At 45.3% G+C, this 27031-nt stretch overlaps 1 protein-coding gene and 1 long non-coding RNA gene across 6 annotated transcripts in view; one reads left to right on the top strand and one right to left on the bottom strand.

The window, feature by feature from the left end:
* Positions 1–161: 161 nt before the first annotated feature.
* On the bottom strand, positions 162–8637 carry LOC140002232 (uncharacterized). Of its 2 annotated transcripts, XR_011808519.1 has the most exons (4): positions 5832–8637; positions 4905–5090; positions 948–1065; positions 162–314 (listed from the first exon to the last, which is right to left on the bottom strand). It is a non-coding gene; the product is annotated as an uncharacterized lncRNA (long non-coding RNA). The 2 variants fall into 2 exon arrangements; XR_011808518.1 differs by having other exon boundaries at positions 4905–8637.
* Positions 8638–12043: 3406 nt separating this feature from the next.
* SMAP1 (small ArfGAP 1) overlaps positions 12044–27031 on the top strand; it is an 85402-nt gene continuing 70414 nt past the window's right edge. The window contains exon 1 of one of the 4 annotated variants that reach the window (XM_038176565.2): positions 12044–12437. In XM_038176565.2, the coding sequence (XP_038032493.2) occupies positions 12320–12437 (118 nt within the window). In that variant the 5' untranslated portion in view covers positions 12044–12319. The remainder of the gene's footprint in view (positions 12438–27031) is intronic. The other 3 variants (XM_038176566.2, XM_027455024.3, XM_038176567.2) reach the window with 3 other exon arrangements.

Genomic DNA, 27031 nt, shown 5'->3' with positions numbered 1-27031 from the left:
GCCCCTCCTAACAGGCACTGTGGGATGATAGCAGGACATTTTCCTGATTCACCCTTCCATAGAGCTTACCGTGGTCTTGCAGTTTAGCTTTTAAGCACATTCAACTTTTCAGCACAATTCTCTTCAAGGCCCCATGTTCCTCTGACAGGCCCACATCTTGTACACAAAATCAATTGTCAAGAGACAGAACTGATATACAAAGGTATAAATTAGCTTAGGAAAAGATTTAAGGAACCATCTGATCAGCTTCCTTGAATTGTTTCTTACAGTTTATCTTTCAATGCTCTGATTAGTTGTGAGGCCTTGAGTGTTTCCTAAGTAAAAAAAGTCAATAAAAAGATAAATGTCATTAAAGAAAGTAATATAGAGAATACATTTGAGATACTACAGACCTGATCAACTGTAATGTTTCTACTGACTTTAACAGATGTGAGACTGAATTCAATGTGAACAAAGATATTTTTTCCTCTGCAAATATTCAACTGAAGCTAAAAGAAGACGTTGGCATTTTTCATTTGTAACAGTAATGTCATTATTCTTCTAGAGCATAATTTGAAATGCTGTCAGATGCAGTTACATTTCTCAGTGGAGAAGTGCCTGGTTATTATCAGCTACATCTGGGCAAACCTTCTGCTTAGTTTTGCTTTGAAAATTTACACTCATAGGTGAACACATACTTTCTTATGTTCATAAGGAGCTCAGTCCTATTCATGCTATTTTCTAACTTGTCTTTCCACATGAAATTCTAATATAAACAGCATCTAATTTTCATGACCTATATCCTGCCTTCCAATCACATGCACCAAAACAAGAAGTTGTTCTTGGTTTCTCCCCAGGTATGTGTAGTTCACTGTATCCCCTGACATTAGAAAACAATTCCTGGCCAAATATAAGTCATACTTCTTGCTACTTTTATCCACTTCTTACTCATGTCTCACTTCTCTTACCCAGCTGAGGCTCGTGCAGCTCCTGTGCTTTGTGTTGTTTGCTGTCCTACTTGTGGGCTGTATCGTTGTCCTGCAGCGGTCACAGAACCGGCACAAAATGCTCCTTTTTGCATCATCACTAAACAATGGGAAGAATGCAGAAAACACATGAGCCTAATGGCTGGTAATCAAAGTGTTCTCAGTTTATGCACAACAGTACTCAGAGCACTCCGTCATCCAAACTAAACTTCATGCCAGTGGTGGCTGAAAGGTGTTTAAGAACAAGAGGAGCAAGGGAGAGTGCAAGAAGAATGAAGAACGTCTGTGTAAATGAACAAACTCCTTTGGAAACGCACCTGTACACATACCACTTCTCCTGACAGATGCTTTCTCATTTGATGTTGATGTGTCTGGTGACAGGACGAGGGGGAACAGGCTAAAGTTGTGCCAGGGGATGTTTAGGTTGGGTATTAGGAAGAACTTCTTTACCAAAAGGGTTGTGAGGCATTGGAATGGGCTGCCCAGGGAAGTGGTGGAGTCACCATCCCTGGAGGTCTTTAAAAGACATTTAGATGTAGAGCTCAGTGATATGGTTTAGTGGGGGACTGGTTAGTGTTAGGTCAGAGGTTGGACTTGATGATCTTGAGGTCTCTTCCAACCTAGACAATTCTGCGATTCTCTGTGATTCCGTGTAAGGGTCACAATTCAAACACAATGTGTTCGTGTATTTTACATCTCCGAAGTTGACAACCACTTCCACAGCTGGAGACACGTGAACAGAACCTGAGATAGTGCTGCTCAGCCAGGTGGGGGTCACCCTGTTTGTGGGGGAGGCTGGGAAGGTCTGTTTCCGAGACTCCCTGACAGCCAACATGTGCAGGCTACTTCATACAGCACCAGGGCACATGTCTGGAAAAGCCAGGTAACTGGGCAACATCAAAGGCCACATGGAGAGAGAAACTTGGGAGAAGGCCAGTCACTGTGTCTCTGCATCAGGTACACTGAGGTAGAAACAGACCCACGTGGGGTCCTTTGTCAATTCTTACGTGTTCTCAGAACAAGTTTATCTGCACATGACTTGAATAAAATCCATTCTCAAAAGGAGCAATCTCATCAGTGCTTTTGCAACACCTTAGGCTCTTTTAGCCATTTTAGAGTAATTCTTTTTTTTAACACTCAATGTTTTTCTCAGTTTTTACCCTTCCTGTAGATTTATTTTTGTGTCAAGGCTTCATTAACATTAAATTCAGGATATCTGAAGGAGGAAAAACTCAGTTGCTTCTTAATTTCCATTTACTACCAAGTTCTTCAATTCTGTAATAACAGCCAATATTTTTTCATAGTGTTTATTCTAAAAACATTTTCATTCAAACAAATTGCATCTATGAAAGCTGTTTATCTTTGAAAATTTACAGGAAAAAAAGTGTTAGACTCCTCACAGCAATCATTCACTAATAATAAGGCTTCAAATTCTACCAACTGTGTAGATTTCATCTGATCTATTTTTAAACATTTTCCTTTGTGCACATCCTCCGCATCCTCCGCTGGCTCTGCAGTCTTCGTTCTGGTTTTCTGAGTGGCAAGAACTTCCAAAACTTCATCAAATACTGCTGGCTACAAGCCAGCTTTTTCCTACAGGGTCCTGCAGCCTCCTCCCAGCTACTTACCTTGGAGGGTTAAGGACTGGTGCATGAGGTATTTTCAGTCTCAGCCAGAAGTGGGATCAGAAGTCAAAAAACCTTGTTTTATAATGCTGCTGCTCTGATGGGTAGATTTGGGAGCTATGATTCCAGGAGGAGTCATACAATTCTGTGTTTGGGACAGCTTGGTGCCTTAAAGGGTCAACGAAGTAAGACAGCTGCTCTCAAGTGCAGGAAGCAAGTGCTTCTTTAAACCTCAAAATCCATGCCATCTTCTAAAAATACATACAAAGCAGGTAGGTATTTCAGGAAGAACACGTGAGCACAAGGCAAAGACTTTCACCTTAATCCAAGCTCCAGGGGTGCAAGACATAATATGTTCTTTGGCACTTCACTCCTATAAATCAGAATTAACCTTTAAAAGGAGGCCAGTACTTTATCCTCATCTGACAGAAGGGGAAACTAAGCTAGGGGAGGTGGAGTAACTTGGCCAGAACCAGACCTGGGTCTGCCTGTATTGGATCAGACCCATTTCATCCAGGCAAAAATGCTACCTCTGACTACAGCTGCTAGACTCGTCAAAGAAAAGTACAAGAAAACCCACATGACGTGTGCTGAGGAGTCTGCCTGGTTGCAGTATCATGCGGGGCAGAAGTGAGGTTGATGTAACTGGTACCAGTAAGTTATGCCTTCAGTCCAAAAGAAGAAGCAACAGGAAATTATTTTTTTCTTTCCTTTTATATGATACAAATAGGTAATAGAAGTGTGTGCTACAGAAAAAAAAGATAAAAGGCTCGGTTATGGTAGTTTTAAATTACACCATCAATGTCACGTAAACCACCCTGAAATCAGAGAGCCACTTACAGAGCTTCGTTAATGTGTTGTATCTCTGAAAGCGGCAGCTCAAAGGACATGAAACCTAGTCTTTATTGAAATACGAAGTGAGAAAATAGCAGAGAATATAGGGAACTTGTATAACACAGGCATGGGTAAATCTCAATATTGCTGTGACACCCAGGGAAATTTGCTCCTTTATGTGAGGCCCAGCCAGTGAAACTCATCTGAAAGCAGAGGAAGCTGTGGATTGCTTGCAATGTTTGCACTTACGGGTGGCTTCAGAACCATCAGAGAGACAGAAGAATCCACTGCTGATCTGAGGGATTTCACGGAAAACAATCCCAAACTAGAAATGAAACTAAATATTAACATCTGAGTCCGATCAAACTAAAAAACACCCTCTTCCATGTCCAACACCACACTTCCGCCAGTACAATGTCGTCCAGTTTTATTTTGCATTTTTCCATCGATTAAAAGCCATGCCATCATCATCAGTCTCCACTGACTGGGCTGAAGGGCTTCAGAGGCACATCTCTGCACTCCACTTTGGATTCCTACTGAGTAGCGTGTCAAAAGGATGCAAATAAGCCACGTCCCTATTTGCATACCTGAATGATTATCTGAATTTAAGACCTGTTGGAATTAGGTAAGCACGAAGATTTGTTAAAATATACATTTTTTACTTAATTAACATAAAATGCTGACGAAGTTTAAGTGAACTATTGTTAATTCACATTTCAAAACGTCAGAACTATTAAAAACCTACAGCTAGGGCTTATCCTATCTACTTCACAACAAAAAGTCCTCTGACATTAAACAGCTGTCATGGACATGAACGCTCTAAGCTTGTATATTAAAGGCAATTCCCAAGAGACTGCCTGGTGCTGAGAACGCACAGGGATGCTGGCTGACCTTGGGTGTGTCATTTAAACTGCAGATTCAGAGATGATTTCACATCATCAAGGACATGTAAGGACAACATTGCTCACTACAAACCATCCTTTAAAGAACAAATGATTGTGTCCTGCCTAGCACTAGCCTATTATTAAACACGCTGCGTAAGCAAAACAACATTCAATAGAGCTCCCAGTCCAAATTGTGCTGACACACAGAGTATCCAAGTGTTATGTTGGACACCTTGTTTCAACAAGGTGCATGTTCCAAGTTGCTCCTGCAGCTGATCCAATTAAGAAAGGCCCCCACAGCATGCATGAACACAAGCAGGGTCTAGCAATGTCATAAAGCCATTAGTGTGAAGCAGCAGTTGTTAGAGCATCACTTACAGTTTTTTCTGCCTTTCCCACAGTAGGAAAGGTCCACACCACTCCGAACAACATGCCCTGAACTGCACTTTCGAGGAACAGAAGCAGTCAGTTCTACTGCTCCATGCACTAACTTCTGTCTTCATAGTATCAGGTACTGACATTTTTTTAAAAACTCGGTGTTTGTTAAGTAATGATCCCCCTTAGCAGGTGTAACATCACATAGGATATATACTTACATCAACTTTTTACAGTCTAGAATCTCTCAGCTTTCTTTTTTATTCACTATTCCATCCGATTCAGTGACACGCTTCCTTCTTTGCAGGAGAGCTCCACTGAATACCTGCAGCACATTCTGGAAGCCTGCATGGGAGTAGAGGCTGAAAATAGACCATCCTTCTGCGCTTCCGAGGCTCTAGAATCATCTGGCAGACAGTGACATTACAGAACACAACATGAAGATTCAGAAACAAGGAACAAGTTATGGAAAGCAGATCTTAATCTTGCAGTCAAACAAATGGACCTTGTGTAGCACACTTTTAGAAATGACACACGGGTCTTGTCTGGGAACCTTTAACGGTCTTTCTTGTTACTACAAACTGTCTTAAATCTGCCCCGTGATTTTTATATGATCTTTTTTCTTTTCTTCCCTGTAATTTCTGCACCCATTACCGAGCTGGACCTTTTGTTCTGTAACCTTTTCTGCTCAATTCCTAAGTTAAAAGATCATTTCTTATTCAGTGAAGTCAATGCATGGATTTCAGTGCATGTCTCAGAACCGTACACTTTTCTTCAAGAAAAAGAAATATGCTTTCCAGATAAGACGTCCAAATGAAATAAACACAGAAACAATGTCCTTTGGGGAGTAAGAAAACACTCCAGGGCTGGTTATACTTGCCAGATCATTGAACATGGACCCATCGGATTGATTAAGGCTGTCATAACAGCAAATCATTAAGCCGTAAAGGAGAAAATTCAATTCTTTCTTTCAATTCTTTCTAGAGATAGAAGTCTATTTTTAAAAAATCCAAGCAATATTGGTTTTAGCCAGTCCTTTTTGCTTTACTGTACTAACATTTTGAGCAGGACTTTGTCATCAAAGATGCTGTAGTAACAAAAGGACAGACATTGCAACATTAATTTTTCTTTTTTGTTATATGACATACCTAGCTGGACACGTGTCAGCTCCTAGAGCTGCAAATTGTTGGCATCAGAGTTCCCATTCTCCCGACGTTACACCTTCTGTGCAGTGTAGCTGGGCTTTACATTGTACACAAGACAAGGGAAGCAACCCAGGAACCATCGCAGACTTCTTTGTGCTTGGAGAGGCAGTCACCCAGCTGCCAGACACAGACACAGCATGGTGAACACAGCCAAGCCTGTTTCTCAAGCGATCAGTCACAGGGGGCTGAAGGAAGAGACTTTTTAATTTCTTAAGTATCCACCGAGTGAAAAAAAAACATGTTTTCCTGCAGATAGGAGCTCAGCTTGTGAGTGCTAAGGACATTCTTTTATTGATAAAAGACTCACTGCTCACTAAAAATAACCAGCTTTTGAAGTAGAAATGATACTTCTCCAGCATCTCTGGACTTCAGAGAAATCCAGAAACCAGTGTGATTTGCATAGCCAAGGCTATGACCCAGCCACTTCAGCCTCCCCCAGTAAGAAATTATCTTGAAGGAGACAGCAAAGTGAAAGTACTTTAAATGTTTCTCCTTAACATTTCCACTTCTTTAAGGATGATTATACTCTAACACTAAGACAAAACAGGTGGCACTGGCAAGGAGCACTGCAAATGTTCAAGCAGGCAAGATCTAGCATGCAGTTATTAATTGATCCTCGTTGAAAAGATTAACACAGGTTTATTTACACTAATACTTAAGCAGTGCTACAGAAAATCGTAGGAAAAACATGCTGTTACAGAGGCAGATCTGTGTACAGACAGATTCTTTTGATAGCAACAGGCTGAAACTCGTGGTTCATCGGCTGGTTTTCAACCTGCGCTCTCCACAAGTTCGTGATTTCAGAGGGCTGAAGAAGTGTGCTACATGACTCACAGCTTCTACTGTTAAGGAGCTAAAACTGGGATTTGTTCCATGTGAAGCCAAAATGAAAACCTTTCCTAGCTGTAGGGTCTATCCTGTCGTTTACTGAGTCAACAAAATGTTTTTAAGCTCTAAGACTACCTATTGCATGTGAAGGTGTAAATACAATGGAGCTCAGCTGTCTCCCTATATGTTTTCTTTTTAGGTTTCTCCCTAATCTTTCAAATGTATGGTTTTGCAACCAATTTTACATCTGATTGTTGCTCTTCTTCTTGGCTAGGTATCAAGGACTGCTGATACCTAAGGCTGGTATTCTTATCCTAAAAGCCCGAGTGCGCCAAATGCATGACTCACAAAGTCTCATCTAATAGTCTCTCTTTTTGAGCTTCCCTTCAGAAATCCCAGTCTTAGAATGGAAATGAAAAGGCTCAGGCTGAAACATACACATAGCTTTCAACAGCTGAAAATACACAGGGAGCTGGGGAAGCGCAAAGCATTTCGTTTTTAAGATCTCTTCTTGCTTTGGAACCGTGTGGAGCTTCCATTCCCTTACGTTGCACACCCACACTATGCCGCACGACATTCCACGCAAGCATACAGCGGCCAAATATATGCAGTGGTTTAAATTATAATTGCATACATGCTTATTAGCTGTACAGTAATGATTTTTTTTTCTGAGCTTACACAGTTTATGACTGACAGCAAAGCTCATTAAAATGCACTTAGTCATTTGCATCCGTCTATTTAATTCATAGTTTCCTGCCAGGTACTCATTTGTATTTACAATTGCAATGCAGGTTTACTAATAACTCTCAAGAACACAAGATTGTTTGTGGGGTGTCACCATGTGCTGGCATGCCACTAAGCGATGCCACTTAGCAAGAGATGGAGCTCCATTTCTAGTTTTAACAATTTTTCTCTTAATTTTCGGAAATCTTTAGATTTCAGTGTATTTCAAGCAGTCAGCACCTATAGAGATCAGACTGCATTAGGTGTGATACCATCATGTCCCTAACTGCGTTCAGCACCTGCTGCTTGTTCACTGCGCGTAAATGAGGAACCAAGAAACTGGAAGGAAAATTTATTACCTCTAATATCTCATCCCTCCAGTCAAGCTGCTGTACAGAAACAAGAAGTCACTGAAAATACTGCCTCCCCTATAAATCTTGGTTCTCTTATATCTTTTAACCACCTCGGGCATGACACTGTTACTGTTTGCTTCACTGGGCAGGCACTAAGTGCTGAAACTATGGGGCGAACAAGTAACTCCTGCGGCTCCTGGGGCAGGTGTGCAATGGTTATATCAGACTTCCAATTGCAGTGATCATGCAGGGCTGCCAAACATTTAATACCCTGTTTGGGGAAGAAGTGAGATAAACTTGTTGCTCCACTACTATATTCATACTGTATTCAGCTATAGTTCAGACAGTCTTGTCCTAATAAATTCTGCATTGCATCATTCCATAAGGAATTTCTTTCCATATCAATACCTTCTGTACTGTTAAAATTTTGTGAAGCGTAAATTAATGCAAGTGGTATGTTAAAATATACGTATAGTTTGTGTTACCATTTTAATGTTAACATTAAAAAGGTTTATCGAAGCAGGATTAAAATTGAGCTTTGAAAACTAAACGTTCTGATTTTCAAAGGCTGGGTTATTATTATTATTATTATTATTATTATTATTATTATTATTATTAAATACTGCTTTTTAACACTTTGTTGAATTTGTTTATGGAATTATGTTTTTGTTTATAAGCAAAGAAGGAAAATAACAAAATCCCCTGGCATAGGTTTAGATGCCTTTGTGCAGCTGTTACTTCATTTTCCATAAGTTACTACTGCTTCCTTTCTTTTTTTTTGTCTGAAGATATCAGACGTAGAGCTGGGCAGGAATTTTCCTAAACAGTGCTGGAAAATTCTTAATTAAAAACAACACTTACAATCTGTTTCTTAAATGACCAACTTCTGTACACTCAGGTACAAGACAGCCACCCTCCTTGCCCTTTACAGCCAATGGGGAAACAAATGATGCAGCAAGTGGTTCACCTCCTTCTAACGCCGGCTCTACCAGATGGTAATTCACCTCACCGGAGTTAGATGCCTGTCTCAGAAGAAGACAAATCACCTTCTGGAACGTCTGTTTCTCTCCGCTGACTATAAAGGGTGGCCAGCTCACTGCTAAATAAAGATTTCCTTAAGCACCTCAAGTTCGTGAAAGAAATTCCACCTGAAGTGCTTTCTGGAACACAGTGGTTAATACTAACATTTTGGGTTTTGCCTTTCTCTGACAGCCACGGGCTGCAGCTACCACGTTATCTGAGTCCGTAGGCATCCCAGGCTCTGCAGCCTGAGGAGACATCTTCAGAGCACTGAGTTTCAGGAACATTACTGAGATGTCCATTTCCCAGAAAGATACAGATCTTTCTTTTCTTTATTTCTCTCTGTTTTTATTTTATTTTTTTTTTCCGTAAGAGCATTAAAATGTCTGAAGGAGTGAGGTTTCTTATGAAAAGGAAATTCTCAAATTCAAAAGCTCTGTAATTGGAACCCATTTATTTCTGGACTTTGATATTTGCAGATGAGACACTAGGAAAACACAGCTATTTTAACACCTGGTTTCATTTCAGTTAATAACTTTGCACCTGATACATCCTCCTCCATTAAGTCAAATTTATGCTAATACTGCCCTGATTAGCAAATACTATTTAAAGTTGGTTTATATGGAGATTTCTGAATAAAGTAAGTATTTAGACTTGGTGAATTTCAGCCAGGAAGATTATATGCAGTGAACATCAGCTATCAGATTATAAAACAACGTGAGCTTCAGAAGTTGCCTGTAAGTATCCCTGCAGAACAGCGGGGTTGCCCACAGGAGGACAAGTAGCAACAGCTGGGAGAAGCTTTTTTTCATACAAGGTTGATGTGTGCATTTTTACTGAACACCACACAACCTCTAGCACCAATGATGGCAGAACTCCGATATTTGAGTTACTTCATGGAAAATTCACTTAGCCATGTGAAACTCGCTTGCTTTGGAAGATACAGCTCTTCAAACACCCGAGTATGTCCTTTAACAATTCCCAAGCTGGATTGTATAGGCTGTGCTCTGCAGGGTTTTATGAAAGGTGAAGCAAAGGGCACCAGGCTGACAGGCTCAGCGAGACAGCTGCCTGTCTTCTCCTTCTGAAGGAGCCCGAGGTGGTGCCATCTCTGGCCTCTGTGCACTACATTCACTGCCTGGCCATTTCACTGCAGACCTTAGCTTTTTCTAAAATCCATACCATATCCTGAAAGACATCTTCCCTTTTATTTTCCTTCTGAAAAATGCTTCTGGCGGTAACTTCATATATACAATACTTTGCTGTTCTTTAGGGTCTAGGAAAAGCAGCAAAGGGGCTATCCTTTCATCTTCTTTACATTCATTTAAGCTCTTAGGGAAATACCTAATAATGCATTTACAGCATGCTGTTTTCAAAGCACTACCTATTAAAATATTAATAGCTTACTCATCTCAGTCCCCTAGGGAAGCAGGAAATTTTATGTTTCCACTACTTTATAGAAAGCATGGATAAGTATACTGAAGGAAAGGATAATTTTCACATGAAGGACATCTTAATGCTTGACAGTTAGAAGAGGATATCCCATACCAATCCACTCAAGCATGCATGCAAAGTGGGCGTTAGTCCCACAAAATAAACAATTGGGACATCTGGGTTTAAGGCACTAAGGCCAAAGCACAGACTAAACAAATACACTTACTCTGCACTTCTGTAATTTTTTTTCAAACACAGAAACTGGATCAATAGCCACTTTTCATGGCAAGTATCCCTGTATTCATTTTAGGATCAGAGAAGCTGATGCACATTACGCTAAGCCGATTGCTGAACTTGACACCTTCTGGCAGCGCAGCAGATGTTTTCAGAGCATATGTAACGTACAGGTCGAGTCTGTCACAAAATGTACAAGCAAGTACTATTTCCTACTAAAATGGCAGTGCTGCTGCCACAGTCCTTTGATATAAGAACACAAGAAGAACTTACCAAGCATATAAAACGCAAGCTCGTTTCCTTTCCTCTCTGAGGGCATTTGTGCCCACAGTCCTCGCCTTTCTGAAAAGCGTTCTGTTCCCCAGAGCCCTGGGATGAAGGCGAGGAGCAGAGGCTTATCCTCTGCCCTTCTAGCTGGAGCTGTTTTTCTCTACAAAAGACACAAGAATTAAAGATACATTGGGCTAGAAAAGGAGAACAATTGTATGTTCATAGGTAAAATACTCAGCTGGAACTGGTCACCCCTGTTTAATGTCATGTTGAAACAGCCGGGACTATTGCACCCCAATAACCAAGTCCCTAGTAAAGCATGGTTAACACCAAACTACACTGCTGTTAATTTTACGATCCTTCTGGTACATTACCTCTTTGGACTCAGGCACTACAGCACGGCAGCACTAGGATGTGAACCCATCTTTTGGACTCATACATCAGTACCATGTCCACATCCTGCGGCCTCATGCCCAATACCGGGGCACTGTGAGTGTCTTTATTTATTTGAGGGAGATCTAAACACGGTCTCCCATGTGTTGGTCTGTTCTCCCACGTGCCTGGTGACAGGACGAGGGGGAATGGGCTTAAGTTGCGCCAGGGGAGGTTTAAGTTGGATATTAGGAAGAACTTATTTACCAAGAGGGTTGTGAGGCATTGGAATGGGCTGCCCAGGGAAGTGGTGGAGTCACCATCCCTGGAGGTCTTTAAAAGACGTTTAGATGTAGAGCTTAGGGATATGGCTTAGTGGGGACTGTTAGTGTTAGGTCAGAGGTTGGACTCGATGATCTTGAGGTCTCTTCCAACCTCAGTGATTCTGTGATACAAACTTAACTGCTAAATTATTGTGATAAACGTTTTCTTAGTTTTTTCTGTCATAACCTTCCAAATTTAGGGGATAATTAATTAACCACTGGAGTTGAGTATAAGAAAGATACAGAGTGTGTTTTAAGGGGTTTAACATCTGACAGAGAAGAGACCTGAATTCCCATGTGCCTCACTTAAGTATTTTATAGGCTATATATTTAGGCTCTAGCTCTTTCCAGAAGAGATGGATTAGGAAAAAAAAAAAAAAAAAAAAAAAAAGCTTGATAGGGGCTGACAAAGGGCCATTCCTGAGGGGCAGCCGGCACAGAGCGAGGCGAGGGGACCCCACACAAAATGGCGGCGGACAGGCGGCACCGCCACGCGGTGCTGAGGGGCGGGAAGGGACAGAGCCTTCCTCCTCCTTCCTCTCCTCTTCTTCCTCATCCTCCTCCTCCTCTTCGCCCGGTCCCAGCGCCCACCCCGCCCTTTCCACGGGGCGGGCCGCGAGGAACCCAAAACCCCCCAGGGCTCCGGGGAGGCGGCGGCAGCACCCCGCGGACTATTTTGCGGCTCTGATCGGAGGCGGGGGGGAGGAAGAGGAGGAGGAGGAAGAGGAGGAGGAGCGAATCCCTCCGCCCTCCACGAAGTAGCGCCGGTCGCGGAAGTCGGCGCTGGCGGCTGCCGGGGGCCGCGGCTGGGCAGCGGCGGCGCCTCCCCCCCGGGCCCCTTCCCCCGCTCCCCCGGCCCGGCCCCGCCGCCGCCATGGCCACCCGCTCGTGCCGGGAGAAGGCGCAGAAGCAGAACGAGCAACACCAGGCCATCCTGGCCAAGCTGCTGCGGGAGGAGGACAACAAGTACTGCGCCGACTGCGAGGCCAAGGGTACGGTGGGGGGCAGCGGGAGAAGGGGGGGGAAGGGGACAACCGCGGGGTGAGGAGGGAGCCGCAGGCGGCGGGGTGCGGGCACCCAGCGCCGCCCCGCCCCGCTCCACGTCTGCAGCAGCGGCCCCGGCCCCGGCCCGGCCCTGCCCGGGGCTGCCCGGGCTCGGGAGGCGGCCCCCGGGCTGCAGGGGCCGCGCTGAGGGGACGGGGACGGGGACGGCGAGGGCGCTGCCTCGCTCCCCTCCCCTCCCGGGGGTGCCAGCCCTGTGGTTTTGGCAGGCAGCTCTCCGGACCCGTTCGCTGTCACAGCTTGTTCGGGCCCCCCAGGCTGTGCTTTTCTGGAAAAATCGTGTGTTTTGTGCATTTCTGGCGTTTGGGAATGCGGTGCTGGGCGCTGCTCGGTCCTTGCTGGCAGCTCGGCGCGGGTGCTGCTCCCCGGCACAGGCCTCGGAGCTTGGGTGCTCCAGTTATGCCTCCAGCTCTCCAGCTGTTTTTTGTCCTGGCTGATGTTTGCTCTTTCCAGCCACCACCTGGTCAAGCTGTTCATGAATCCCTGTAGTCCTTGCCTGGTATCTTTTGCCACTTCAGTCCAGCAATACTGATGCTTCCAGCCTCCTCCTCCTCCTACATGTGTTATCAAGCATTTTCTCTGCACTGTTCTTTCTTTGATGCTTCTAAGCTTCTCGCCTGTCCCAAGGCAAAGGAACTGGCAGAAAAGAAAGCTCTTACTTCAGTCTGTCCTTATGTCCAGGTTCTGGAGCACCTACCAGTTCCTTAACCAGATGACTTCTGCCCGTACCCGCCACTTGTTTTCCATCTTTCTAGTAAGTTAGATAAGGTAGCCAAGTAAGTCAAAATTTGACTGCATTTCTAAAGTCTTCTGTTTTCTATTTCACCAAAACCTCTTCCTCCCACGCTGTCTTTCTGCATGCTGGAGGTGGAGTGGTGAACTTAGCTGAGCCTCAGCTGTCCTGGGAGCTCCTGCTGGGAGGTGGTTATACGTAGAGATGCCGTGTAGGTTTCCTTTCTTATGTTGAAGAAGTTTCCTTCCAGGCAGCAGAGTTGTGTGAGCAGTGTTGAGGTGCCTCCATTACACCCTGGAGTCTGGAGTTTTGTATCTTTCCAGAAGACATGGTTCAGAAGAAAAAGCAAAATTGGTTTGCCAGCTGAAAATCAAACCTTCCCCGCCATCAAAATGTAATGACACTGTTGAACTCCTTCATCATACCATTCCCTTGTTGAAACTTCTAGAGGAAAAGAAGTGGAGGCTGCTGCTTGCAGATACAGCCAGCTTTTTCTTTCTCCTGATGTTTCACACTTGACCCATGGTTTCGATACGTGCTGGTGGCTGGCAGAGGTATGGTTTTATTAGTCATGGTGCACACGGATGTCTGAGGCAGCAGTTTTTAGAACAGCTCTGCGAGGAAACCAGGTCTGTGAGCTCTCCCCAGGCTCTGGCAGTGGCCTGCTCCACTGCATGGCTAGCAGCATCCCTGTCATCACCAAAGGTGTAATTACAGGCTGGAGTTCCCCACTGTCAGTTGCACTAGAGGAACTGACTTCCCTTAGTCCTGCCTTCTGGAAACTGACCTGTGAAATTGTTCATGATGAAATATTGAGGACTTCTTTGGCATGAGCTCTAGTTCAGACCTTCTGTTTCCTTTTGGTGGTGTTACTGATTCTGTTTTCATGTAGTTATTGTCCGCTTCAGCTTAGGTTACTTTTCCTCTTTGTGCAAGCTTTGCTTCCTTGTCTGTCATCCTCCTTTCTGTTGGCTAGGATTCCCTGAGCTCAGTTTATTCACGCTTACATGAGTTGCACTCGCATCTTGGTTCTTCCTCTGCCGATATTCAAAACCTTTCTGCCTGGTAGGGCCTTGCAGCTGCCTAGCATCAGCCCATATTCAGCGCGCTCCGAACTGAGGCGCAGTGCCTGTCATCGCAGATTCCTTCCTCTCACCGGAGATGTTGCAGTGTTCCCCTGGATCTGAAGCCTCAGGTGCTCTATTTACCCTGGGCTTCTGTTCAAGTAGTTGCATCCAGGGGATGTTGTAACCTCACCCTGTGCCTGTGTATCTCTATTAACTGCTGTTCTCTAAGGCCCTGGGAGTTCTCCAGCAGCTAGATACTGTCTGAAGCCTTGTGAGTATCCTCTAGCCCCTAACCACCTTAACGTGGTCCCACTTGCATTTTTATCACGCTTTGCTTTGACCACAGCTACCACTAAGGCTTCTCTGCTGGCTTTTACATCTCACATTGAAAAGTGGGTCTTTGGCACTTGCTGTTGTCCTGATCCACTCCCAAATCCCTGAGTTGGCTCCTTGCTCTCTGAGGACCTTCTGCACTGCTCATGTTGTTGAGCATGCACCTTTCCCATATTACTGCCTGCTTGCTCTGTGTAAGAGGATCTTCTTTTTAAGAAGAAACATGTGTCTTTCTCAAAATGATAATGCCATTATTAATAGTGATTGTGTATCAAGAAGAAACCCATCCATGGCTTTCTGGCCTACTTTTAACGCGTGAGGTACGTGGATGAGTTAGGGATTATACCTCCTTGCTGCTTTGTTCTGCAAATCCTTCAGAAGGTGGAGACTACAGCTGAGGATGCATCTGCCAGAGTAGGCACGAAGCAATAATTAGGACTGCTGACTCTGGGTACAGCTTGTGGAAGCGTTTCTTGTTCTGTATTTGTTTGAACTGTTGGAAGAGCTGCTGGGAACCTGACTGCCACTGCTGGCACATGTTGGGAGCTACCTGCTGTAGGGCCGGGCTGTGTAGGGCACTGTCATGCTCCCAGCTGCACAGGAAGGCTCGATGCCACCTCTGTGGGGAAAAAGCCTCCAAATGAAATGCTCTGGAGCTGTCTCTGCAGCCACTGAGGTTTTTGGAAGAGTGAGGAGAGCGGGCTGACTTGTGACAGTTCTTGTCTGCGTGCTGACGGGTCTTGGTGTCCCTGTCTGAGCAGCTGTAGGCTGTAAATGTCTTCCTAATGTTATACTACCTACTCCTAGTATTTGGAGGAAATACTAAGGCATGTAGGCAGTAACTTCAGTGATCCTGAGTTTCTGAAAGAGACGAGCAACTGAAATTCCCTCTAGTGCATCACTGCGTGGTGCAGCTCTTCACAGTCCTGTTCTGTGTGTGGGTGGGTAAAGCTGGCAGGAACTGGAAGGCTCTGGGAGAGAGAAATAGCTACAGATGTGTGAGGCAGGCTGTGCTGAAAGCCACCCTGAAGCACCTGTGTTTTGTGTTGTTTTTTCCCCACTGTATAGCGAGTCTAAATGCATTGTTGCTATTTGTGCTGATGTTTGAGTCTCCTAAGCAAAACCAGCCCTTAGGGATGTCTCAAATGGAAGGACAGTCAGAAAGCATCACCTTCAGTCCCCCCTTTGGCTATCAGGGTTTGCTCTTTCCGTTTATTTAGTGCCTCGTTGTAGCGTGCCAGAAGTCTGCCAGGCTCGTGGACCTGCTTGGCAGCAGGTATGGCTTGGGCACTGCCATTGAACAGCAGTGCCTTGAGTACTGGGGATCTGAAGAGCATGACAGAGCCCCCGGGGGGATGCCCTTTGTTAGAAAGGGTCGAGGTGCTCACCGCTATCAAAGGAGCAGCCACCTGAGCAAGAAGGCCTGCCCAGTAAGCTGAAGGCAGGAGACCTCGTGCTGGGGAGGCTCTGCTGGCTGTTCCTGACAGGGTGCAGGCGTGAGGCACCTGTTTGAAGGCAGTGTGAGCCTACTCCAGCATCTTGGCTCTTTCTCATGCCTTGTGTTTGGGTGTTGGCTTTAACCCAAAGGTGTGGACTTGTGAGCTCTGCTGGGGAATTCACGTGTCTGTCAAGAAGACAATTACCTGGCTTGTCAGCCCCATTCGATTTTTTATTTTTTTTTAAGCTGGAGCAGTTACAGTGAAGTAGTTGGAAGCTTGCAGATCTTGTACAGACAATTTGAGATATTTTGGACCATCAGAAGAGGTGCATAAATTTGTGTCAGCTGTTTTATCATTTTTTCTTAGTGTTTGCTTCTAGTGTGATGAGGTACGAAGTCTGGATAAACGATCCTTTACCTGAGCTCTGGCAGAAAAGGACACATTGACACTGCTTCTTAAACCAGATACAATCACTGTATTAAATGTTTTTCAGTACATTCTAGTTGTACTGTACGATTCCTAGATACTTGTCTATGAGTGACGACTTGGTCTTTTTTGTCTGAAGAAAAACAAGTATGGGCTTTTAGGGAGCGTGGGGAGAGACTGAACAAGGAAAATCACAGTACTGAAATTTGTGTAGTCAAAGCCAATTTCTACAAACTTGGCTTTAAGTAAACCTAACTTTAATTTGCCTAATCACCTGCCTTTCAAAAAACAAACAAAAAGAAAATGAAATGGACAAACCAGCAGTCAAACCGAGTTCCTGCTGGGCTTAGCTGTTCAGACTTTTTTTTTTTTTTTTTCAGACAACTGATTCTTGGGTTTATCTTCTGTGTCTGGGAGGCCAACTTAAATGCAGCTAAGCCTCAATGTCTTTGAAGCTACTTCTGCTCTTTGTTTTGGTGACCAGGGGTCTCAGCATCTTAATCTTGCTTCTATACTTTAATGGCCTGCTTCTCCTTAGGCAGTACCCTGAAGCATACGGCTAGCTCTCAGCCTACTGCTGCAGCTCTGGAGCTTTTGCCTCTGGCTGCCAGTGTCAGCACACTTTTGGGTCAGCTCATCAACGCTAGTAGCTTGATGTAGCATGAGGTGCTGGCTGCTCTACCTCCCGGGGTCAAGGCTTTCTCCTGCCTCCAAAGGTGGAGAAACTGCTGAAGCAGGACGTGAGGGCAAATGGAGCTGAGTTCGCTTAGATGGGAGGTGAAGTCCACAACTGACAGCTCAGGTGGAGCCTTTAGCCTGATACTGAAGGTCAGGCATAGAGCAGAAACCAAGCAGCTCGTGGTTGCACTGTGGTACCTTGTCCTAGCTGAGGGCTTCTACGGCCCCTGTCCTTCCAGGGTGGGCTTTGACCTCTAACAACAGGAAGGAGCTGTGTCACTAGAAAGCCCACAGTTCACCTGGTGACATTACTATTTTTTCTCACCTCTCTGCAGAACATCACAGCATCGAAGACCTTAAGGGACCAGAAGCTCTGTGCTCTCTTGCCACTGTGTCTGCAGGTTTTCTTTTTCCTGATCCTCTGCTGCTACAGGCTGTGCCAGTCCTTGATTTTTGTTCCGTGCCCTTTGACCTTTTGCTTGTCTCATGCTTGCATGAGGCTGAAACTTTAAGAGTGAGAGCTGGGAAGTTAACTGCCTGAGGTGAGATGAGAGCTCTGGAGGAGACACTTCTCTTCCCAGCTGAGAGAGCATGGTGGCTCTGGCTCGCAACCTGTGAGCAGGTGGAAAAGGGCAGTGGGGTTGCTCTAGTGCTGGGTGACTCAAGTGGTGGTCTCTTTACCCTTTATTTGTGTTTGTTTCTATCTCCTGACTCTCTCAGTACAGAAAAATATCCTGACACGAGCCCCAGGAAATCTGTTTAACTTGGAATAGAACAAGGCTTGTTTGCAAATGCCTATTCCTGCTTTTGAAGTTCTGCGTGCTGCCTGAAGGCATTGTACCCGAGCCCACAGCAGTGTTTCTGTAGAATCCCCATTCTTCGGCGTTTGGCACAGCTCGATGGGGTGAGACCCCAAGTGGCGTGGTGCAGCTTTGAAGTTGGCCTTGTTTTGACGGGATGCTGGGCGAGTTGACCTTTTGGAGATCCCTCGCAGCTTAAATCTCTCTTTGACTTTTAAAAATAAGTGCAGGGCTTGTGTAGCTGATGCTCTTGCACAGCCGCAGCCATCCTTACTGTGGTTTGCAGCCCTACATGCAGGAGCACAGGCCTCTGCGATCTGAGCTGTTGCCTTTGTGCTGACCATAAAAGTGGGGCAGTTTCTGGAGCAGTGGTGTTGGTGGGACCATCTCCTGGCCTTTCAGTGCAGGAGGTCCCAGAGCTCTTGGCCAGGAGCTACTGGTGTCTCCCCTCTAACCACACCTCACCTGTGGCCCTGTCACTCCTCGGTGACACGAGAAAGGGGCCGCTGCAGGATGCTGTTGAGGCCAGATGTTGATCTTTGCTCTGTTCCCAGATCTCCTCTCATGTAGCTGAGGCTGTTCCCGTGCTGTGAAGCTGTGAGATCTTCCCTCCTTGGTCCCGATGAACAGCAGAGCAGCGTTGATGCAGCCCAAAGCAGTCCTTGTCAGCAACGCAGAAGAAGCACTTAGACACGTTATGTGACAAGTAGGCTTGCAGGGAGGGACCTTTCCTGGAGGGGTGGCTCCCTCCTTAATCCGGATTTCCCGAGGGGATTTCATAGAGTCAATTAGCAGCTATTACTCAGGGGTAGTCAGAGGTTAATTTAGCTCAGGTGTTGCATCTTCCCCCACTGGCTCACTCAGGTTCATTTGAGCATGATTCAGCCCTACAGTACTGATGGAGGTGCTTTGTTTCGTTCTCTCTGGCGGCCTCAAGTAAATTCCCTGAGACTTAATGAGTTTGCCTTGCCAGCAGGTAATGTTTGGTGAGATCTTAGTCTCACGTTGAGGTTCTTGGAGTATCCCTGTTGGGTCTGCAACTGCTGGAATCCAGCCCAGGATTCAGGCACAGTAGCCCTGGGCTACCAGAAGTCCTTTTCTGTCAGAGCACGGGCCTGATGAGCTTAGGGGCTTATGGGTCAGGGCTAGAGGGCAGCCCAGCAGGGGTGCTGGTGTCTGTTCCTGGCCACCTGGTCAGGCAAAAGCAGGAATGAGAAATGAATACCTTCCTCAGGCAGCTTGAGGGCTGACATTCATGAGCCAGGGTGCTTGTGGGGGACTCAAACCACATCAGCAGGAAAGAGAGGGCTGGAGAAAATGTGGACCTGCTGTTGGATGGGGCAGGGGACCTGGTGGTGAGGGACAAGGAAAAGGCTGAGGCATCCCTTGCCTTCTTCACCCTGGTATTTAGTTGTTGAATTGCCTTCAAGGAATCCCTTAGGTGTCAGAAATCTCCCTGGATCTTAAAACTCCTGGTTGGTTCTCTGGGTTGTGACTAAAAAGGATACCCTCTGCTCTTCCTCAACAACTTCACTCAACTTAAAGCTGCTTCACCCTCTTTGTGGAAAGTTACCCGTTCAGATGGAAGCTTGTTATCTATTTTATGTTTATCTTTCTTTACAGTGGTTGATTGTAGGATATGGAGCAAACCCTTGCTTACCCTCCGCTCCTGCATCGATCCCTCACTGCTTTCAGCAGGCAATAAGCATGTATGTGGTTTCAAGGCGTTCCTGCTTGGTGTAAGGGTGCTTGCAGGGGGTGCTGAGCTCCTGCTCTGCTCCCACGTTACCCCAAGCACCCCAAGCTGCTGCGTGTCCCCTCCCCAGAGCAGCTGGGTGCTGCTGTGCTGCGGGGCCACCGTCTGAGTCAGAGGAAGAGCTTGGCAGCACGGAGAGCATCCCAGTGCTCCGAGCCTGTACCAGGCACGGAGAGCTCTCATCCTGCAGCTGACAAAAGCGGAGATGACCTCTGTGAGGAAGGTGAGAAAGTGCCCAGGTCAGCTCGCCGAGCGTCTCCCTTAACCTGGCCCTTCAGCAGCTCTGCCTGTCCCAAGGGAGGCGCTGACACCCTGCACGTGGCCGGGGCAGCGGGAGCAGCAGCAGCACCGCTCGGGGCTTGTCGGAGCAGGGTTGCCAAGCAACCAACTTTGAGCTGTGATTTGGGGAAAAAGTGGCTCTTTTCCTTGAAGCTGCGCCTGGCTCTGATTTCTCTGGCAGAAAATGGCTACGCTGGGGAGGAGCCGTGCTCCTGGTGTGGCTGGGGAAAGGAACTTGGTGTCCAGGTCTGGTGGCTGATTGCTGTGCTCCTCTTGTGTGCTACTGATGTATTGATAGGATTCCTCAGGAGGATTAAAGGTTGTAGTAGCGTAGGAATTCCTGCAGAAGGAGGTGGAAGTGATTTATTGCCTGTAACCTGAATGCAGCAGAGCTTGCAGGTGGAGTCAGAGCGTGGCAGTGAGTAGCAGCTGGGTTTGAGTAATAAATTTCAAATAAACTTTGTGCCGTGTGCTCAAGTCAGCTGGGTTTGTTTGTCATCCATGACACTTTCTAGAAACAGCCAGTGTGTGAATAAACCCATTGCTTTTCTGTGTAGCATCTGACTTCTCTAATAGGGTAAATACCTGTGGGACGTTGGTTCTGTTGCCTGTTACCTCTAGATAAGGGCAAAAACAGCCGTTCCTTCAAACATAACAAATGCCATACTTAGCATTCACTCTTCAGACCTTCAGCAGAAATTGTGTGCATCTCAGCTCCCTTCCTAGGGGCTGGTTAAGCCACAGACACCCCCACCAGGTTGACTTTGCTCTGATTACCAAGTGACACCTAAATGGCTCTTTCCAGTTCTCGGCTCGCTGAGCTGCTGAGGGCTTCTTTGGTGTTTCAGAAAATCACAATCCTTTCCTAAAATCACAATCCCTTCCTAAGCTCCAGGCTTCACACTCCTTTATTAAGCAGTCTGCCTGGGTGTTCTGCTCACACAGCAAAGGGCCTCTGAGAGTGATGCTGAACGCCCCTTGTCTGGCTCACGGTAAGTTTCATGGAGTTGCTGCTCTTTAAGAAAAGTTACTCAAAAAATGTGCTTTATTAGCAAAAAGCTTGTCATGTGTTTGGTCTTCAAGACTTAAGAATGCAACAGAAGAAATCCAGGCTCCAGATTACATGCTGGAGGATCCTTTCAAGTTTTGGGAATACATTTTGAGAGCTGATATTTCTCGAGCACCCTTGATGCCACTCTAAACACTTATTTAAATCGTGTATGTGAAAATAAAGGCAACTGATTACTTTGGTGGATTATTCAGTTTCTCTTCCTGGCTTCTGAAGAAACGGATATTTTGCAACAAGTATTTTCCAGCCACAACTCTGTGTCTTACTACTCGAGGAAGTAGTAACCATGTTTGGGAGGAAAAAGCTTCAGAAAAAAATGAGTTTTTTTTTTTTTTCTTGTGAAACACAAATCTAGTTAGAGCCTGTGTGAGGAGAGGAGCACAACACTGTTGGGCCATCTGTTTGGGCAGCCTGGGCTCCCTGTCCTGCCTGTGTCCCCTCCCAGCTCCTGGGGCACCCCCTGGGTGTCCATCCTGGGTGTCCTTGTGGGCAGGGCAGCACCAGGAGCAGGAGAGTCCTTGGCTCTGTGCAAGCACTGCCCTGCAGCCGCTAAAACACCCACGTGCTATCAGTGCTGTATCAGCGATGCTCTCGATGCTTAGCTATCAATTTCTAAAAACTTTTGTAAGACCTTACTATTCCCTAAATTATCTTTTGTTTTTGAATTACAGAAGGAATATAAATTGTTCACTTTAAAAACAATAAGCCTTTCAGCAGTTCCTTGCTGACAAGGGAAAAATTGCAGTCAAGACCACCTCCAGAAGCCTCTTACCAGTATGTAACATGCTCCATGGCCGTGTCGTCTTAGAAAACCCCAGATGCTGTTCAGAGGAAATGACTGCTCGCAAGCTTCTTTCTCGCGGCTTGAACTCTGACACGAGCAGTGCTTTTTCTCTTTGCAAACAAACAGGCCGAGTGAAATCAGAGCACTGCTCCTTAACCAAACTGGAATTTGATTTCTGGAATTGCTGGCTTATTGCACATGGCCGGGTTGGCACCGCTGACGTTTCCCATGCCAAAGGGTTTGCTTTTTGCCTTTCCAACGGGGATGCTGCGGTATGCTCCTAGCCTGTGAGGCTGAGAGGAACGCTGGGGCAGTGTCCCGTGCACAGTGTTTCAATGGGGAATGTGTTTATTTAAACATCATCATCTTAGAAATAAGATGAGCAGGAAATCTTGGTGATACTTTGGGAATAAACCTCCCAAAAGCCATTCTTGATCTCTCTTTTCTGTTAATATCCCATGAAGACTGGCGGGCCGCATATGGGATGGATGGATGTGTATAACTTCACACTGAACTTGGAAATACCGTGTTTTCATTTGGTAAACAACTTAGCGTTTGCATCAAATCATTCCCTAATGTTTGGTGACATTATTATTGTTATTTATTTTGGAAAAACAGACACCTCGTGGTTGTAGCCAATCAAACTCAGACTTTCAGTAACTGGCTGTTAGTAAGGCCAAAATACTTGGATTCCATCTCTTACAAAATTTCTTATCTAGTAGCAATTTGGCATGAGTAGAATGCTGTTCATTTCAAGAACAAACTGCCTTTTCCTGTGTATCCTCAACAGCTGTAAGTAGCCAGTCCTGATTTGCGTACTGCTCATATTCCTAAGAAGCTTCCCAAATACAGAGTTTGATGTTTGAATTGTTGTATGACTTGAGTGTACTCCAGAGTTAACGTAGTCAGAGCTTTGATTTTTTTTTATTTTCCATTGAAGCTCTGTGTGGTTATCAGGTAAGTCAACTGAATCAGGTACACTTTATTTTGTGGCTTATACAGAACTAGAATAAGTTTCATGTCATTGTGGTACCGTTCTAGTTAAGGCTTTATACACTTGTTGGAATAGGGATGCTGTCTTTCTTTAAAACACTTAACACTTACTGATGCTGTGGAAGCAAGCATTAGTGAGCTGAAGGGCTAATTAAAACAGGCTGATAAGGATTTCTCTCCCAGTTGCAGAGGTGGGGCAGGCTGCGCAGGGGGAGAGTCTTGTTCAGAAAGCCGCTGCATGGCTGCTTCAGAGTTGGGAATAAAACCAAGCTTAGGGGCGTTGTGGATGACTTCAGTGAAAAATGGTTATCCAGATGGAAGAGACAAACTTGAGGGAATCCTGTCCTTGAAGCTCTATGCCACTTACCAGATTTTGGCTAACAGTAGCAAACTTTAAGTTTGTTCTCAGGTCCTGGCCTTGACTGTGTCAAAATCACCCCAAATCCTGCTTTGAGAATAGCAAGGTCTAAGGGAGGCATAAACTAAGGACTGGAGCCACCCTCAGACCTGAACCTGTCCCGTGGCAGAAGCAGCTCCGCCTTGCATGTGGATGGGATAAGGTAACTGGTGTGATAACACCACGAGATGTTTGCATAGTTTGCTGGTAATTGTATGTAGCCTGCTGGAAATGGTGATGTGACCTCTCCTTTTCCTGATGGAGGAAGAGTCTCACGATCAGGACTGAGCTTCAGTGAAACCTGTTGTAAATCTGCCTTTGGTCCTCTTTCCTACTTGGTCACTGAATGTCCCAAGTGTCATGTTTGTCACAACTGTCAAAGTACAGGCTTATTACTAAGCCAGCTATGAGAGATTTCTAATAACGATTTGGAACAACCCGTTCTGTGGTTCTGCAGATCTGTTTAAGCTACAAACTTCTGTCACCTTTTTTTTTCAATATAAAAGAGCTTTTTGCTGGGTGCTTTCACATCTGAAAAGAACAAGAAGAGTGCACTCATGTGATTTTCTTAGCCTTTGAGTATAAAGGTAAAGCAGGGAAGCCTGTGCTGCACAGGAAAAGAAAGAGCTTACTGTGGGGAAAGGCAGGAGAATGAGCGTACTGTGGCACAAGATTGCTTCAGGCTGTTTGTTCCCTTTAATCAGGAACTAACCCAGTGCAGCAGGTGGTAGGTAAATAGTCCCATATCTTCTGTTTGTAAAGACTAAAGGTTCAAGGTCCTCGAAGAAGTCTTTATTCAAGAGTAAAGATTCATGTGTTGTGGTTCTTGCACAATTTCCCTTGCGTAAAGACCTTTGTGTAAGATCCTCAAGATTTTTGCTCTTTCTGAGATCCTGTCCTTAATTCACAAAATCCGATGTATTTCTTCACGGCTTCTTCTTCCTGACTTGAAGACTTAACTGATTGAATAGGCATGATTAAGATTGTAGTTGCATTATTTTTTGGTTCTGGGGTGCTTTTTGTGTGCATGTTTTGTGTTGTGTGTGTGTGTGTGTGTGTGTGTGAGAGTCTGAACCATACGTGGTAGGAGGTAGTGGATGGGATTCTTCTTTCCGGGGATCTGAGCAGCTTCCAGTGGGGCTGGTAAGAGAGTCTCTGAAAGAGCAGGGAAATACTGAACGCATGTGACAGTACTAGTGCTGCTTTTGAGCATTTTAGTCTCATCTTGATTTAATCCCTGTCTCAAGTGCGTTGCCTTGAGGGGAGGAACTGATAGGAGTCTCTGTGGTTCTGCCTCGTATTTTTCTTCTTCCCCGTGTGGCCAGTGGAGGCAGGACTCTTGTGTTAGTGGTGCTGCTTGTTGAACCACACAAAATACAACTGCTGCTTACATATTTTTCTGTTTTCTATATATCTGATACATAAGAACGCTTGTTTTCTGTTCCCAATTGTTATCTGAATCTCACCATGGGGAAGTGAGAGATGCTTCTGGAAAATGTTCATGGGTAACTTCATTGAAGTCTGGAGTAGCAGAGCACTTACATGGCCCAGATTGCGTGGGGAAGTCGTGGAGAGAGCACTGCACGAGCACGCTGACGTGGTGCAGCCACCCAGCCTTTGGTGAAGCTTTGGCAGAAGAAGTGACTCTTCAGGAACTGGCTGGTGACCATCAGCAGTGTAAATCTCCTTGCAGTTAATTCTCTATTCCACAAGATGGAGCCAGTTATTTGACAAATACAGTCTGTCAGCCAGCTGTGCTTTTTGGAGGCAGAGCAGTGTACTCCTAGTCGGTGACATTGGAGCAAAGGGAAGAGCCACGGAGCCGGACTGTGGCAGAAGGCATGGATGATGCTGGCCTGGAGAAGTTTGCTGTGGACTATTTTGAGATGCACAGGAGTTAGTGCTCTGTTACCTGTAATATTTGCCTTCTTTCCTTCTAGATTTTATTTTTTTTGATATATCTGTGTGGGAAGTGCTCCTGCCCTTGGCTAAGCGTGTAGCTGTATTTCGACTTTGGACCTGCAGGAGCTGATGGACCTCGGCCCGTGGTACCGCTTGTGATGCACTGGAACGCGTCCAGTTTAAATAACACAGAGGAGAAACATACCATCAGAAATCATGCCCTGGAAAGGGAAAAGTGGGAAAATCTTTGAAACCTGTTCAGGGAAAGCATCTGGTTCAACAGAAAAACACATGAAAATGATGGCTATTTTTCACAAAATTCATACTTGGAAATCATCTTAGAATATGCGTCGTGTGAAGACAGATCACTTCAGCAGCTTAAAAATTGGATGAAAATCAACTTATGTGAAGATTTGTGTTTAAAATTGTCAGTGGCTTTCAGGCGCTTTATTGCTTTTTAAAAGCAGCTGAATTCTGATGTTGAGATATTCTCATCTTTTGGGAGCTGTGGATGTTTTTGCAAGCAGGGAGAAGTTCTGTGCAGTAACTATATAGGGGCATGGATGTTTACTGGAAGAGGGGGGAAAAAAAGCTCCCCAGTTTGCTTCTGAAATTCCCAAGTTACCTGGCAATTTCTAGCAAGAACACTTGAGACGTGTCAGGAAATGTGGAGCCCTGTGGCTGTACTAATTTCATTCTAAAAGTCCAAATGGTCTCTAATAAAAGACTACTTAAATACTTGAAGTATGTCGTGTTCAGTGATGTTTCTGTGCATCTGGTTAAATTCTAGTTTCTGATCCCAACCTGACCCCGTTCCTGGATGCCGGTGAATCCGGCTGTGGCTGACCCCGGTGAGCAGCCAAACGTGCACCCGAGCTCTCACTCCCCTCTCCTGTGAAATGGGGACAAAACAGGAGGGTGAACAGACTTGAGGGTTGAGACAGTGACAGCTGAATAAGGAAAGGAAAAAGCCCTGTGCACAAGGGAAACCGAGGAGTTCATTCACTGCTTCCCCTCGGCAGGCAGCTGTCCGGCTGCTTCATGGAAGGCAGGCCCTCAGTACACATATCAGCTGTATGGGAAGACAGACCCTATAACCACGTATGTCCTCTCTTCCTCCTCCTCTCCTGGGGCTTTTCCTGCTGGGTGCAGTGGCACAGTGCAGGATGTGGCCCAGAGAAAGCTAGCTGGCCCAGCCACTTCCAACCCCGGGGAAACGTCACTTGCTTTTTTTCCAGTTAACATCCAGGAATCCAAATTAATTCATGTGAATGTGCAACATCGCAAATACAAGTTTCTGTTCGGGTTTTATGACGCTTGTAAAGCTTAAATTTCAAATTGAAATTTTATTGCCTTTCTGCTTCTTCAGCTACAAACACAACCAAATCTGCACGATAAGCCACGTGTGGTTGTATTCAGTACTGGTTATTGTAATGGTTAATTGCTAATGTCAGACCATCCTAACAAAGACTGCCAAATGTTCACAAGAATAACCTAGTCGTGGTAAGTTTTCTAGAAAATAGGAGGTAGCAGCTGGCCTTACCTAACTACCTAGTAAGAACTGAAAAGTAAACTTAAGTCTAATCAATAGACAACATAGAAGAGGAAAAGTTTAAATGAAACAAATAGTTCTCATCTTTGAAGCAGCAATCTGCCTTTGGATTAGTGTTTCCTTGGGTGTACCCAGATAGTGTTTGAGAGGCTTCATGGACTGCTGGAAGGGGCCACTGTAAGCACATTGCACTAAAAGTCTTGTGGCTTTTCTACCTGCCTTGTCTTTAGCCTGTGATGAAAGAGGTGGAAGATATTTTTAAGCAGTTAACTGTATCTTAAACGGCAGAAGTTATTTGAAGTGGATTTGGTATCAG

The sequence above is a fragment of the Anas platyrhynchos genome, chromosome 3 (assembly GCF_047663525.1).
Source record: "Anas platyrhynchos isolate ZD024472 breed Pekin duck chromosome 3, IASCAAS_PekinDuck_T2T, whole genome shotgun sequence".
In the NCBI taxonomy this organism is placed as follows: Eukaryota; Metazoa; Chordata; class Aves; order Anseriformes; family Anatidae; genus Anas; species Anas platyrhynchos.
The sequence above is the reverse complement of the archived record's forward strand: the minus strand, read 5'-3'. Positions and strand labels throughout refer to the sequence as shown.